The 14,114-nt window shown below is 37.6% G+C and overlaps 1 protein-coding gene across 1 annotated transcript in view; it reads right to left on the bottom strand.

Annotated features, from left to right (window-relative positions):
* Nucleotides 1–233: 233 nt before the first annotated feature.
* AGBL1 (AGBL carboxypeptidase 1) overlaps nucleotides 234–14,114 on the bottom strand; it is a gene marked incomplete at its 5' end in the record, with an annotated part of 781,776 nt that continues 767,895 nt past the window's right edge. Inside the window, one exon of the mRNA XM_082857818.1 lies at nucleotides 234–558. Within this exon, the coding sequence (XP_082713944.1) occupies nucleotides 354–558 (205 nt within the window). The 3' untranslated portion in view covers nucleotides 234–353. The remainder of the gene's footprint in view (nucleotides 559–14,114) is intronic.

Genomic DNA, 14,114 nt, shown 5'->3' with positions numbered 1-14,114 from the left:
GCCACCACTACTGAGCCCGCGTGCCTAAAGCCTGTGCTCCGCAACAAGAGAAGCCACCGCAGTGAGAAGCCCACGCACTGCAACAAAGAGTAGCCCCCGCTCACTGCAACTTGAGAGAGCCCGCACGCAGCAGTGAAGACCCAACACAGCCAAAAATAAAACTAATTAATTTAAAAAAAAAAGAAGTAGCCACTCTCTATGCATAATGAAACTAGAAGAAAATCTGGATGTAGGGATGCTGACCTCGCATGGGCTGGCTTTCTGTGCCAACATTGTGTGTGTGTGATGGTAAAGCAACAACATGGCAGCTAATCCAATGGTTAGAGGCACAGAACTTGCTATGAACCTCAGGGTTATGGGATGGCTTTTCTTCCCTGCCCTGATCCCTCCTCTTCTTCCTCTCCTTCATCCCTGTGGAAAGCGCATTCCTGGATCTGCCGGTCCAGCTCGGAGAAGCTCCCTTCCTGGTCCGAGCTGCTGTCGGTACCATAGTCAATCTCCTCCAGGCAGGGAGGCTCATCATCCAGTTCTGAAGTGCTGCTGCTGTTGCTGCTACATCTGCCACGAGTTCCCAGAAGACATGGAGGAGAAAGGAAAGAGAGGGAAGGAGGGAAGGAAAAAGGGGGGGAAAGGGGGAGAAGGGAAGTAGAACAAGGAGGTGAAGAGAAAGGAGGGGGAGAATAGAAAAGAAGTTACCCAAAGAAAGGAACATTTACAATTGGTTGGAAAAGGAGGGTGGAGGTTATCTTCACTGAGTTTTAATCTCAAGAGTCCCTGTTCCTTTCAACGTGTTGCATACATAGCAACCTGTGTTCTCAACCACTACCTCGAGATGGGGGAAGAAAATCTGTAAAATCTGTGGGCTCCCTTCTTCCTTGGCCAGAAGAGTCTGCATTTCTAAGTCCACTGGAAGATGTCCAATCACAGGATAGGGACAGCCTCATATATTTAACACTGTCAGGGTCCTTTAAGCTCAAAGTGAAAAACCAGAGATGGCTGTCATTGACTGAGAATGTCATGTCAGTTATGCCCAGGAAAGAGTGGGGATGGAATTCAGGTAGGTAAAAGTCCAAATCCCTAATGTTTCCCACTCTAACAGCACAGTAAGTCATATTACATAGCTCCCCTTCACCATGGTGAATGCTTTATTAATTTCAAAAATTAATCCAGGTGGACATGAACGGAGAGAGTAAGTGGGAAAACAGTACTCTTTCTACCATGTTTGTGCTCCCTCATCATCTCCCCTACCTCCCTCCAGTTTATTCACAAGTGGAAGATCACAGGGGTTGACCAATGAGAGACAAAAGGGGGCAACAGGAATGAACATCAAACCTGGACCATATATTGTGAGCAGGGGAAACTTCCTCCCAAGGAACTGTATATCTTTCTCATTTGCATGAGGTGCCTTCTTTCCCGAAGACTTCCTAATCACTCCCTACTTAGGACTTAACCAATTAGGATTAGCAGCGTGCTGGGTTTCTACTCTGTGATTTATAGAAGGCAAGCACTTCATAAATCAGGCAGAGCTGTTCATCCACCTGCCTCGCCATAAACAATAAAAATGGGTAATCAGCAGCGTGGTTACGTTTTAGCTTGGGACAGGAATCAGAGGCCAGTTTCTTAATTGTCCACTAACTGTTACGAGCTGCTCCATGCTCTTCAGGCTCTCAGTACCCTAAGCTGCAGGTCTGGTGGGACATAGCATGAATGGAAAGGAAAGAGAAGAAATATGAATCGTGATTCCACAGCACCACACCATTAAATTGTTATATTTTACAGGCTGAATGGTGGGTGATAAAGCAGTTGAACAAAGGAAGGTAAGAGCTGCCCAGTCATAACACAAGCTCAAGTCAGCAAGAACACCAAGTGCCTTTGACTCCGCTGTCACCATGGTAGGTACTGAGGTGACCATGCTGTACAATGTCAAGAGCCTGAGTTTTTTTTTTTTTTTTTTTTTTTTGCCATATGCCGACCTCTCACTGCCGTGGCCTCTCCCGCCGTGGAGCACAGGCTCCGGACCCACAGGCCCAGCGGCCATGGCCCACGGGCCCAGCCGCTGCGCAGCACGTGGGATCCTCCCGGACCGGGGCACGAACCCGTGCCCCCTGCATCAGCAGGCAGACTCCCAACCACTGCACCACCAGGGAAGCCCAAGAGCCTGAGTTTTAATCCTGACCAGGGGACCTTGGAATATCCCCTTCACCTCACATAATGACAATAATAATATCTCAAGATATTATTATATCTTGTGAGGTTGTGAATATCGAATGAGAAAACACATGGATACAATCTCGCAGAATGGACTGCAAAATAAAAGCGATCAACAAATTTTAACTCCACCTTATTGTGGATACTGAAAAAGATGGTGAAACATGGTGGGAAAATTGAGCACGAACTGAGATAGGTTGCTTCACACCTGGGTTGCTGCAATCTCTATTGCAAAACCATCCAAATTGGCAATGCTAACAGTTTCTCTAAAACATAATTTTTACTATTCCATTTCAAATTCCATCTCAAATTCAGTAGCTTGCAAGAACTTGCCCTTGCTTATTAATGCAATGTGAGTATCGGTGAATGGGACATTCTTAAAGGGTCCAGTTGGCAGAAGTCCAGGAGTAAACAACAGGGTCAGTCTTCCCCTAATAAGGCCCTGCCTTCCCTTCACTGTAGAGCCTGCTCCAGTCACTCACAGATTTGGAACTTTCCTACTTACAGTCAAGTTGTCAGGCTGTTCTTGTTGTGACCATTCAAACGTACCAGGCTAAATGTGTTTCCAAGTCTTTATTCATACAAGCAATTTCCTATATCTAAAATCATCTTCCAACTCCTCAACATCCAACCAAATAAGATAGATCAATTTTAAAAGCTCGTCTTAATTTCCACCAAATGACTGTTTTGATAACTCTATCTCTTATTGAAATTTCTTCCCTAAATATAAATCTTCACATATTCATTTAATTTGCTTTGATCCTTAATAGTGTTTATAGTCTTATATTGTAAATAAGGCCCATGCATCTGTCTGATTCATATTTATATTATTGTATAGAACATCTAGAATGTGTGGAGAATATAGTAGAAATCAACCAATCAATCAATCAGCCAATCAATAAACTGTTCCCTGTGTAAATCACATACACCCACTGGCTTTAGCAAGGCAGCTGTAGAGTGTAGGAAGCAGGGCACCCTCTCTGGCTTCCAAAAGGCGGCAGAAAAATGTCTTGACTGTGCACGCCCGTGGGTTTCAGCAATGCAGCAGTAGAGTGTGTTGCTCGTGTGCATGTGCTGAAGTTAGGCTGGGAGTGGGAGAATGCCTGGACCACTCTCACGTGCCAGCCCCAGCCAGGGAGCAGGAGTGTTGCAACTGCCTGTGTTCTCTGGCTTCAGCAGGGTGGGGGATAGCGCCATGACCACCTGCCCCTGTCCATCTTAGCGAGGCAGCAGGAGGGTGATGCTTCTAAGCTTAACCGCCTGTGCTAGCAGGGTATGTGGAGAGGGCAGTAGTGGCATCTGCCAGCACCTCCATCTCTGGGGTGAGTTTCAACTGGCCGCTGTTCCTCCAGCACATGCTTTTAGATTAGCAAATGGGTCTCTTTCTCATATACTCTAGGCACATTTCAAGCTGCTATTTTTTCTCTGGGTCTCAGGGTGGGTAAGACCATATGTGAGCCCTTTAAAAGGGAAGGTTCAGATTCCTACAGCACTATGGGTCCCTTAGACATAAGCCCTGTTGGTTTTCTAAGCCAGACATCTTAAGGGCTTGTGTCTCTGGTGTAGATCCCAGGTGATGGGTACATGTGGAGCACCAACCCCTCACTCCTCCTGTAGAAACACTGGACTGATGAGATTCCCTCCTTACTGTGTGTTGCCATGCTGGTGGTCAGGGAGAGCTCTTGCCAACACTCTGTCTCAAACTTCCCTGCCCTTCTTGATGTGGTCCTTTAATCTTTTGTTGTGGTGAAGCAGGTCATCTAGTTTTCAAATCTTTTTCAGAGAGAAATGATCCATTTATAGCTATAGATTTGGTGTGTCCATGAGAGGAGGTGGGTTCAGAATCTTCCTATCCCGCCATGTTGGTCTCCCATTCAAAAGTTTTATATATGAATTAAACCATAATTATCATGTCAGTGCATTTTAATAATTTTAAACAAATATCATTTCCTTTGTCATTCATATTTATAAATAAATGTAAAGTATAATATAAATATATAAAATTAATACATAATATACAATGTATAATATATTATTAAGTTATATATTATACATATTAATATGCTACATATTTATATGTTATGTACATTTACATATATTTTTTATAAATTAAGAAGGCTTACAATAGTTTAATTATATCTCTCACTTATTTGCCCAAATGTGTAGGAATTCTGATGAGTTAGAGAATCAAAATGCATATTCAGGGACTCCCACTTCTGGAGAGATACAGAACTATTTCTCCCTTTTCCTCTTCATAGTTCTCCCTGGATATTATATATTAAAGAAACATAAGGAAATGTGGATGAAATATGGAGAGAAGAAGCCAGACCAGATTGGGACCTAATGGCCAATATGGTGGTATGTTCCCTGGGTTTTCTGAAGCTGACAGCCTGGAATTGCTAATAAGTGCAGACAAAAAGTCCCTAATAAGAGTTTGTTCTCTTTATCCAAATGATGAGACAAGGAGCAACCTCACAAAAAAAGACAAGTTTTAAATTATAATAGCTCTATTCCAACCAAACCCCACAGACAAAACAGTAGTCCTACCCTCATTTTGCCAACAGAAGCGTGGTAAACCTAGATTTTTACTCTCATAAGACCTAATTGTGATGTCCGAAATCCCCTTCTTTCCCTCATGCTAAGGAAGCATCAGGGAAGGCAGAATAGAGCCTGAACTTTCATCTCCAATGTACAATAATGAGGTCTCCTACCCATTGATACCAGTGGGGACCATGTAGGGAGCCTGGACTTCCAAACACAACTCTTGGTAACAAGACGACTCCTTACCAGTTTTTGTGGAGACCAATAACAAGGTACCCATGCTGCTTCCACCCAGAGCAGTACTAGTGAAGGCCTAGCAGGAAGCTAAAACACTTACCAATGCCCAGCAGTAACAAGGAGCCCTCAGCACCATGGGTGTCAACAGAGCTCAACAGGGAGGCTAGACTTTCACCCACATGTGGCAGTAACAAGATTCCTTCTTCTCCTGTCTGAGTGGTGTCATAGGAGCCCAGTTCAAACAGAAGATTTTAATAAGACCCATATCTCATAGTATATTATCCAAAATGTTCAGATTTCAATAGATAATCACTCATTTTACCAAGAACCAAGGCAATTGATAGACGCCAACAGCAATTTAACACAGATGCTAGAATTATCTGAGAAGGATTTGAAAGCAGACACCATGTAAGTGTTCCACTGAGTAATTATGGACACACATGACAAAAATAATTGAATGTCTCAATAAAGAAATGGAAAATCTCAGCAAAAAAATAAGGAGTATAAAGAAGAATCAAAGGAAACTGTAGAAGTGAGAAATACAATAACGGAAATATAAAACTTGACAAAGAAACAGAAAGTCTCAACAAGGAAACAGAACATATAAAGAGGAGCCAAATGGAAAGTTTAGAACTAATAAATACAAAAAAAAAATCTAAATAAAAAATTCAATGGGTGGGCTCAACAGCAGAATGGAAGGAACATGGGAAAGAATCAGTGATCTTGAAAACAGAACAACAGAAATTATTCAGTCTGAATAACAGAGTGAAAATAGATTAAAACAATGAACAGAACATCAAGACCCTGTGGGATTATAACAAAAGATCTAATATTCATTCCAGCAGAGTCCAAAAAGAAGAGAACCTGAAAAAGTATTCAAAGAAGTAATGGCTGAAAATGCCTTAAACGTTGCAAAAGACATTAATCTACAAATACAATAAGCTGAGCAAATCCCAAATAGCTAAACCCAAGGAAACCTAACCAGACAGATAATAACAAGCTTTCTGAAAACTAAAGACAAATTAAAAATCTTGAAACTGGTGTGAGAGAAACTTTAGGGTAACAGCACTATAGTGGAAAAATAATTCTACTGGCAGCAGAGATCTCATCAAAAACAATAGGGGCCATAATAAAATAGAACACCATTCTTCAAGTTTGAAAAAAAAAGAACTACCAACCTAATACTCTAAATACAGAAAAAATAGCCTTCAAGAATGAAGGGAAAATAAAGACATTCTTATAGGAAGTAAAATTTTCAGAATTTGTTGCCACCAGACCTACCTTAAAAGGATGGCTAAAGGAAATCCTCTAAAAACAAATTAGCTAATAAAATAAGCAATGCTGAAATATAAGAAAGGGAGAAAGAACAACAAAAGAGTAAAAATATAGATACAGACAATAGATTTTTCTTTTCCTCTTGAATTATTAAAATTATGTTTGAGAGTTGAATCAAAAATTATACAATTGTGTGTTATGCTTCATGTAAATATTTAAGCTAATTTTATAATAAATGAGAAGGTAAATGGATGTACAGGGAGGTAAGTTTTCTATACTTCGCTTGAACTGGTAAAAATGTGACACCAGTAGATTATAATAAGTTATGTATATAAAATGTAATACCTACAACATGGAAAAATATATACATAGAGATACACTCAAGATCTTATAAAGAAATAAAAATAGAATTCTAAAACAAATCCACTAACAAGGAGACAGGAAAAATAAAACAGAGATTAAAAAAGGGAGCGAGAACAAACAATAAAATGGAAGAGTTAGCCCTAACTTATCAATAACATTAAATGTTATATAATTGTCATATATACTAATTAAAAGAAAGATGGTCAGAGTGGATTAAAAAATGTAACCCAACTGTATGCTGTTCATAATAACTCACTTAAAATATAATGAATATGGTAGATATAAACTCAAAAGATGGAAAAGATATACCACACAAATATTAATTGAAAGAAAGCAGGAGTATCTATATTAACAATATCAGATAAAGTAGTAATTGGAGGAAAGGTAATAACCAGGGACATAGAGGGATACGATGATAAAAATGTTAATACATCAAAAAATCATAGCACTCTTGTACACGTATGTATCAAAGAACAGAACTGCAAATTATATGAAGCAAAAACTGATAGATCTGAAAGGAGAATTAGACAAAACTATAATTATAATTCAAGGTTTCAATGCTCCTTTCTCAACAGTTGATTAAACAACTAGACAGAAAAGCAGCCAAGACACTGAAGAGTTCAACAACACCATCAACCAACAACACAGAATTGACATTTATAGAATACTCCCCATCCATTAACAGCAGAATACGTATTATTTTCCAATGCTGATAAAATATATATCAAGACAGACCACATCTTGAGCCATAAGCAAGCTTCAACAAATTTAAAATAATTGAAACAATGCAGACTGTGTTCTCTGACCAAAGGAATCAAGCTGGAGATCCAAAACATAAAGATGAAAAGAACATTTCCAAACATTTGGAAAATAGATAAAAACACTTCTAAATAATTTAGGAGCTCAAAGAAGATGTTTTAAGGGAAAGAAAAACATACATTGAACTTAATGAAAATGAAATATAACATATCAAAATTTGTGGCACACAGATAAAGCCATGGTGAGAGGAAAAGTTATAGCAATAAAATGCTTACCTTAGAAAAATCTGAAATCATAAATCTAAACTACATCTCAAGAAAGTAGAAAAATAAGAGCAAAATAATCCCAGAGCAAGTAAAAGAAAGGAAACAATAAAGGGCAGAAACCAATGTAACTGAAACAGAAAAACAACAGAGAACATCAATGAAACGAAGAGCTGACTGTTTGAAAAGATCTATACCAAGACCAACCCCTAACTATACTGAAAAAGAAAAAAAGAAGAAAGGCACTGATTACCAATATCAGGAATAAAAGAGGAACTGTAGATTATAGACTCTGCAAGTATCAAAATGATAAGGTGATGCCACACACACAGAAAAACTCTACACACATAAATTTGACAATTTATATGATATGGATCAATTCCTCCAAAAGCAAAAACTACCACAATTATAGATAATTTGAATAGCCCTATAGCTAGTAAAGAAATTGAATTCATAGTTTAACCATCTTGAAAAAGAGTTTTCCAGACCCAGATATTTTCACTGCAGAATTCTACGTGATTAAAGAAGAATTAACACCAATTCTATTCACTCTCCTTCAGAAAATAAAAGAGGAGGGAAGACTTTCCATTCACATTATGAGTCAAGTATTATTCTAATATTAAGGCCAGACAAAGATAGTAAAAAGGAGGATAACTACAGACTAATATCTCTCATGAATATAAATGTAACATTCATAACAAACTATTAGCAAATTGAATTCACTATTCTATAAAAAGAGCTATACACCCTGACCAAGTGGAGTTAACTCCAGGAAAGTAAGATTGGTTCAATATTTAAAAAATAATCAGTGCAATCCACTATATTTACAAGCTAATGAAGAGAAATCATATGACCATATAAATTTACACAAAAAATATATTTGACAAAATTAACACCCATTAAAGATAAAACCTCTCAGATAAGATAGTAATAGAAGGAGACTTCCTCTTATACATATGAAATAAAGCAGCAGAAACAGACACCCACAAACTTGAAACCCTATGACAATCTGGAAAAGACTGTAGAATAAGTATGTTTACAATGATTAAGAAATTAGAATAAGTTCTGGATGCATAATAAAAGATAAGATACCTTTGATAAAGAAAAGATGAATTTGAAAATTAAACAGTTTCTCTCTAAAAGTAAAAAAAAAAAAGATACAATAAACAGCTCAATGGAACAGTTAAATGGCACAAAAGACACAGCTAAATAGAGAATTAATAAACAATAAGAAATATGTCTAGAAGTAGAGAGGCAATATTCAAGAAGGTAATAGTTGAAAGGTGATAGTCTTCAAACTGAAGAAATACTCTGGCAAGCAGGAAAATTAAAAAAAAAAAAAAGTCCATAATTAGATACATCAGGGTAGACACCAATAAAAAAAGAGAAATCTCAGAGAAACTGAGAGAGAAAAGACAAATTACCCTTAAATGAACGACATTTAGATCAACAGATTTCCCACTGAACAAAAAAATAGAGGAAACTAGGTGAAGGGAAATTTCTGTGCTAACTCTGCAACATTTCTGTGAATATAAAGTTATTCCAAATTGAAAGTTAATTTTAGAATGCTTAAAAAGTAATAATAATACTAAAGCTAGTCAGAAAAAAAAAAAAGAATGAATGTCTTAAAGATGCTAAGGGAAAATAAATCCCGAACTAGAATTACATACTAAAATAAAAACAAAAAACTTTATTTTTCTTGAATGAGGGTGAAATAAATATGTTTTCCCCCACATGGACCATCACTGAAAGGACTACTAAAATATATACTTCAGTAAGGAAGAAACTGCACTCATAAAAAGTAACAAAATCACAATAAATGATTTTGTTAAAAAATACTAAGTATGTTGGACAATTTGGAAAATATATTCCTATAGACTGAGAGGAGTCATATATAGACAGTGAGAATAGAGTGATTTAAAATATTCTCTGACCAAGAGAATGTAGGCAGAAGTGATTTTGCCACTTTCCTCCAGAAATGCCCTAAGCAATCCTCCATGGGTTCTTTAAAAATATATACACATACGGGAATTCCCTGGCAGTCCAGTGGTTAGCACTCCAAGCTTCCACTGCAGGGGCACGGGTTCATTCCCTGGTTGGGGAACTAAGATCCCACATGCAGTGAGGTACAGCCAAACACACACACACACACACACACACACACACACACACACACACACATATACATATGTATCATATACATATATATATAATATATAATATATAAATAAATGTATATGCCATAAAATAATGATTTTAGTGGGAAAAATAATATTAAAATGTTTTAAATCTAAGATGATAAGAGAAAGGCTGGGAGGACAAAGGAAGGAAAAGAGGTAGAGAAAGAAACAAAACAGAGAAAAAAAGAAAGGGGAAGAGATTGGGATTGACAAACATTCACTACTATGTATAACATAGATAACTAATGAGAACCTACTATATAGCACAGGGAACTCTACTCAGTGCTCTGTGATGACCTAAATGGAAAGGAAATCCAAAAACGAGGGGATATATATATACGTATAGCTGATTCACTTCACTGTACAGCAGAAACCAACACAACATTGTAAAGCAACTGTACTCCAAAAAAAAAATTAAAAAATAAAAAACTATACCCTACAATTTTATAACATAAAGTTACTAATAAAGGGTAAAAGTTAAAGAAAAAAAGAAAAAGAAAAGAAAGAAGAGGGAGGAAGGAAGGAAGGAAGAAAAGGGAATGGATACAGAAGATAAACTGCTGGTGGCAGGTGTCCCTGGTCAGGGGACAGGGTTGCTATATATATCCTGCTACCACTCAGACCATCATCTTATGTTCTTTGAACAAAATTGCTCAAGTCTAAAAAATTACAATAAAATTGTCCTTGACACTCTTGCCAATCTATCCCATCTTGAAGGCAAAGCTTGCATCTCACCTCTTCTTTGAAATCTTCTGCTGAGAAGAGTAGCAAACTGCCCTCCTTCTTTTACTTGTTCAAGCACTTAGCTTGACCATTCTCTTTTACATTTTATTTATATTGTTGTCTAATATTACTGTCAGTGTTAATAAGCAATTCCATGTGTGTTGACCTTCTGCTAATTGCAAGACTGCTGGTTGCACTGCCCTCATGACCAGGGCAGTGAGGAATACCTAATAGGTACCCAGCCGGCCCCATCTCATTAGCTGCTTGCTCATTCCAGGCAACTCCACATACTCATAAAAAACCTCACCCTAATGTTAGCCCAGGAGACCAGAATAGCAAATATAGCCCTGGTGTCCAGGGAGAGCCTTCTTCTAAGGGCAGCATTCTACGTGGCAGAGGGCAGGTTCAAGTTTCTAAAACAAAGCTGCCAATGTCATTAGGAGATGCTCTCTCTGCAGCTTATGGATTCAGCTCTCACAGGACAAAATATATATATGGTAAGGCAGAGGAACAGTAATGTCAGCAATATTATGGTATCCATGATTCTCCCTTTTGGTCTTTCTAAATTCAAGAAGAAGACACCACCATATGCAAATTAAATCAAATATAAATAAAAGGAAATAACATTATAAAGAAATCAAACTCTGCAGCCATTGATAGGGTGGTCCTTAATACCCAGATGTGGAAAATGTATGGAGAAAATATCTGAAAGTTGATTTCATTTCCCCCTGAATGCCTTGATATCCTGTAAAAACACATTAAAAAGTCAAAAGAAAACATATAGTCATACATATGAGTGGAGGTAAGAATACTGGTTTCAAAGACCAAGTGAGAAACAGGAATTTACCTTCTCTGAGCTTCATTGTGTTCATCTATAAAATGAGTATCTTACTAGCTTTCTTCTTGAAATGATATAAAGGAAGCAAATTTCCTAGCACAAGACCTGACACATAGTTACTCAACTGAATTTGTATTCCCCTTTCCTTTCCATGGTGTTGGAGATAAGGCACAAAAATATTTTTATTTTGGCAAGTTCATCATCTTTCATCCTCAAATACAACCCCATAAATGCAGCTTTTGAACATAGTTTCTGGGCAAAGCCAATAAGAAGATTCTATCCTTTGCAATTCTTCCAAGCCAGCCTGTACAGCAATTTGCAACTTTATGATGTGATAAATAGAATTTCTTTGTTTTGATTTTTCATTTGTATATTTATTGAGATATGACGATCTTAATTAATTCCATTTTTTGTGTGTGTGTTTGTTTTCCTCGTTGGTAAAGGCAGCTTTCTGTAGTGCAAAATAGTTCTGCATGCTAACAGGGTGAATAAAACTTAGCCCGTGGCATTCCTTGAGGTTGATGCTGCTTAGGACGCAACTCTGTGGATTTTCTTTTCACTTGTTTTCTCTTTAAGTGCTGAGGTAATGCTCAGGACTTGGGTGAATGCCAGATCTCAAGAGGCAGCCGCCCACTGAGAAGCAATAGAATGCTCTTTAAATTCTAGACTCTCAGACTCATCCAACATGTTCTCCGCAGCCTACTTATCACCTATCTCACTCCTGAAAAAGCTGAGCCCTACCAAATGCCTCTTCGCAATGCAATGCAGCCCTGCTGCATCTTGGCTTTTATAGAAGAGAAGGAGTAAGTCTGAATTCCCAGGGGAGTATTTGGACGTGTTGTTCACACCATGCTGTTCCTCTTTGACCTTTGGGAGCAAAGCTGTGTGAATGCTGTGTCCCACTGAGGAGGTAACAGCAGGCTATTAGACAACTCATAAATATCTAAAGACATACAAATTATTTCCACTATGAATATCTCACCATCATCACCCAAAACAATTAGCGTGGTTCCCTAGTGTTTCCTATTTGCCAAGTTCTTCACATCATCACAAAGTCTGTCACTGATTCAACACTTGTAAGAGGAAGGGCATATTTATTATTTCCCTGGGGTTTTTTTTTTTGTCTTGTTTTGAGTTAACTCCAGTAATGGAGCATTTCAAGTGTACAGAAAACAGCACTAGGCACTATTGGTAAAGGAAAAAAAAAATCAATAACATTGTTAATCACCTACTATGTGTCAAGTGTTTTGCATTTGCTCTCATTTCATTTAAAACATAAAAAAACAAGTAAATCTATAGGGTGATATTATCATTCCTGTTTTACAGTTGGGAAAAGAGAGACCTTGGGTAGTTAATTTTCTCAGTATTTTAAAGTTATGCATGGCATAGAAGATGTATGATAATTAGACAAGACCAAGGGCTTCTCTATCCCAAATGAGTTGAATGACTCAATTCATTCAACAAATATTGATGTATAAAACCTACTTTATCTGAGGAAGAACTGGAATGAAATTGTAATTCAGCAAAGTCGTAAACTCTATCATGTGGTTTAGAGGTCTAAAAAAAGTCCAATGCCATGTTCACCCAAAAAACTATGGAAATAAGTGTCTCACTTCTTTTTATTTAATTATTTTTAAATTAATTTTTAATTGAAGTATAGTTGATTGACAATGCTGTGTTAGTTTCCACTGTACAGCAAAGTGAATCAGCCATACATATACATATATCTACTCTCTTCTAGACTCCATTCCCATATAGGTCATTATAGAGCACCAAATAGAGTTTCCTGTGCTATACAGTAGGTTATTAGTTATCTTTTATATATAGTAGTGTGTATATGTCAATTCCAATCTCCCAATGTATCCTCCCTTTTCCCCCTTGGTAACCATAAGTTTGTTTTCTACATCTGTGACTCAATTTCTGTTTTGTAAATAGGTTCATTTGTACCATTTTTTAGATTCTACATATAAGCTATATCATGATATTTGTCTTCCTCCATCTGACTTACTTCACTCAGTATGACAATCTCTAGGTCCATCCATGTTGCTGCAAATGGCATTATTTCATTCTTTTTCATGGCTGAGTAATATTCCATGGTATATATGTACCACATCTTCTTTATCCATTCCTCTGTTGATGGACATTTAGGTTGCTTCCATGTCCTGGCTATTGTAAATAGTGCTTCAATGAACATTGGGGTGCATGCATCCTTTTGAATTATGGTTTTCTCTGGATATATGCCCAGGAGTGGCATTGCTATATCATATGGTAGCTCTATATTTAGTTTTTCAAGGATTCTCCATACTGTTCTCCATAGTGGCTGTACCAATTTACATTCCCACCAACAGTGCAGGAGGGTTCCCTTTTCTCCACACCCTCTCCAGCATTTACTGTCTGTAGATTTTTTTGATGATGGTCCTTCTAACTGGTGTGAGGTGATACCTCATTGTGGTTTTGATTTGCATTTCTCTAATAATTAGTGATGTTGAGCATCTTTTCATGTGACCTCTTGGCCATCATCCCACTTGTGATTGAACAAGTTAATCCATGATGGTGTAAGGATGTGGTCCAAATTCTTCATGAAAATAGAAATATAGAATAAAAGAGGGTGAGAGTGGGAGGGGGGAGTTAGTGAGAAAAGAATGAGAACAAAAGAGATGGGGAGGGGAAGAGAATGAAAGAAGGAGAGAGACAGAGGAGACTTTAGTGAAACTTGTCCAACCAACT

The sequence above is a fragment of the Leucopleurus acutus genome (assembly GCF_964270905.1).
Source record: "Leucopleurus acutus genome assembly, chromosome: 1".
Taxonomy (NCBI): Eukaryota; Metazoa; Chordata; class Mammalia; order Artiodactyla; family Delphinidae; genus Leucopleurus; species Leucopleurus acutus.
This window is presented reverse-complemented; position numbering and strand designations above follow the sequence as displayed.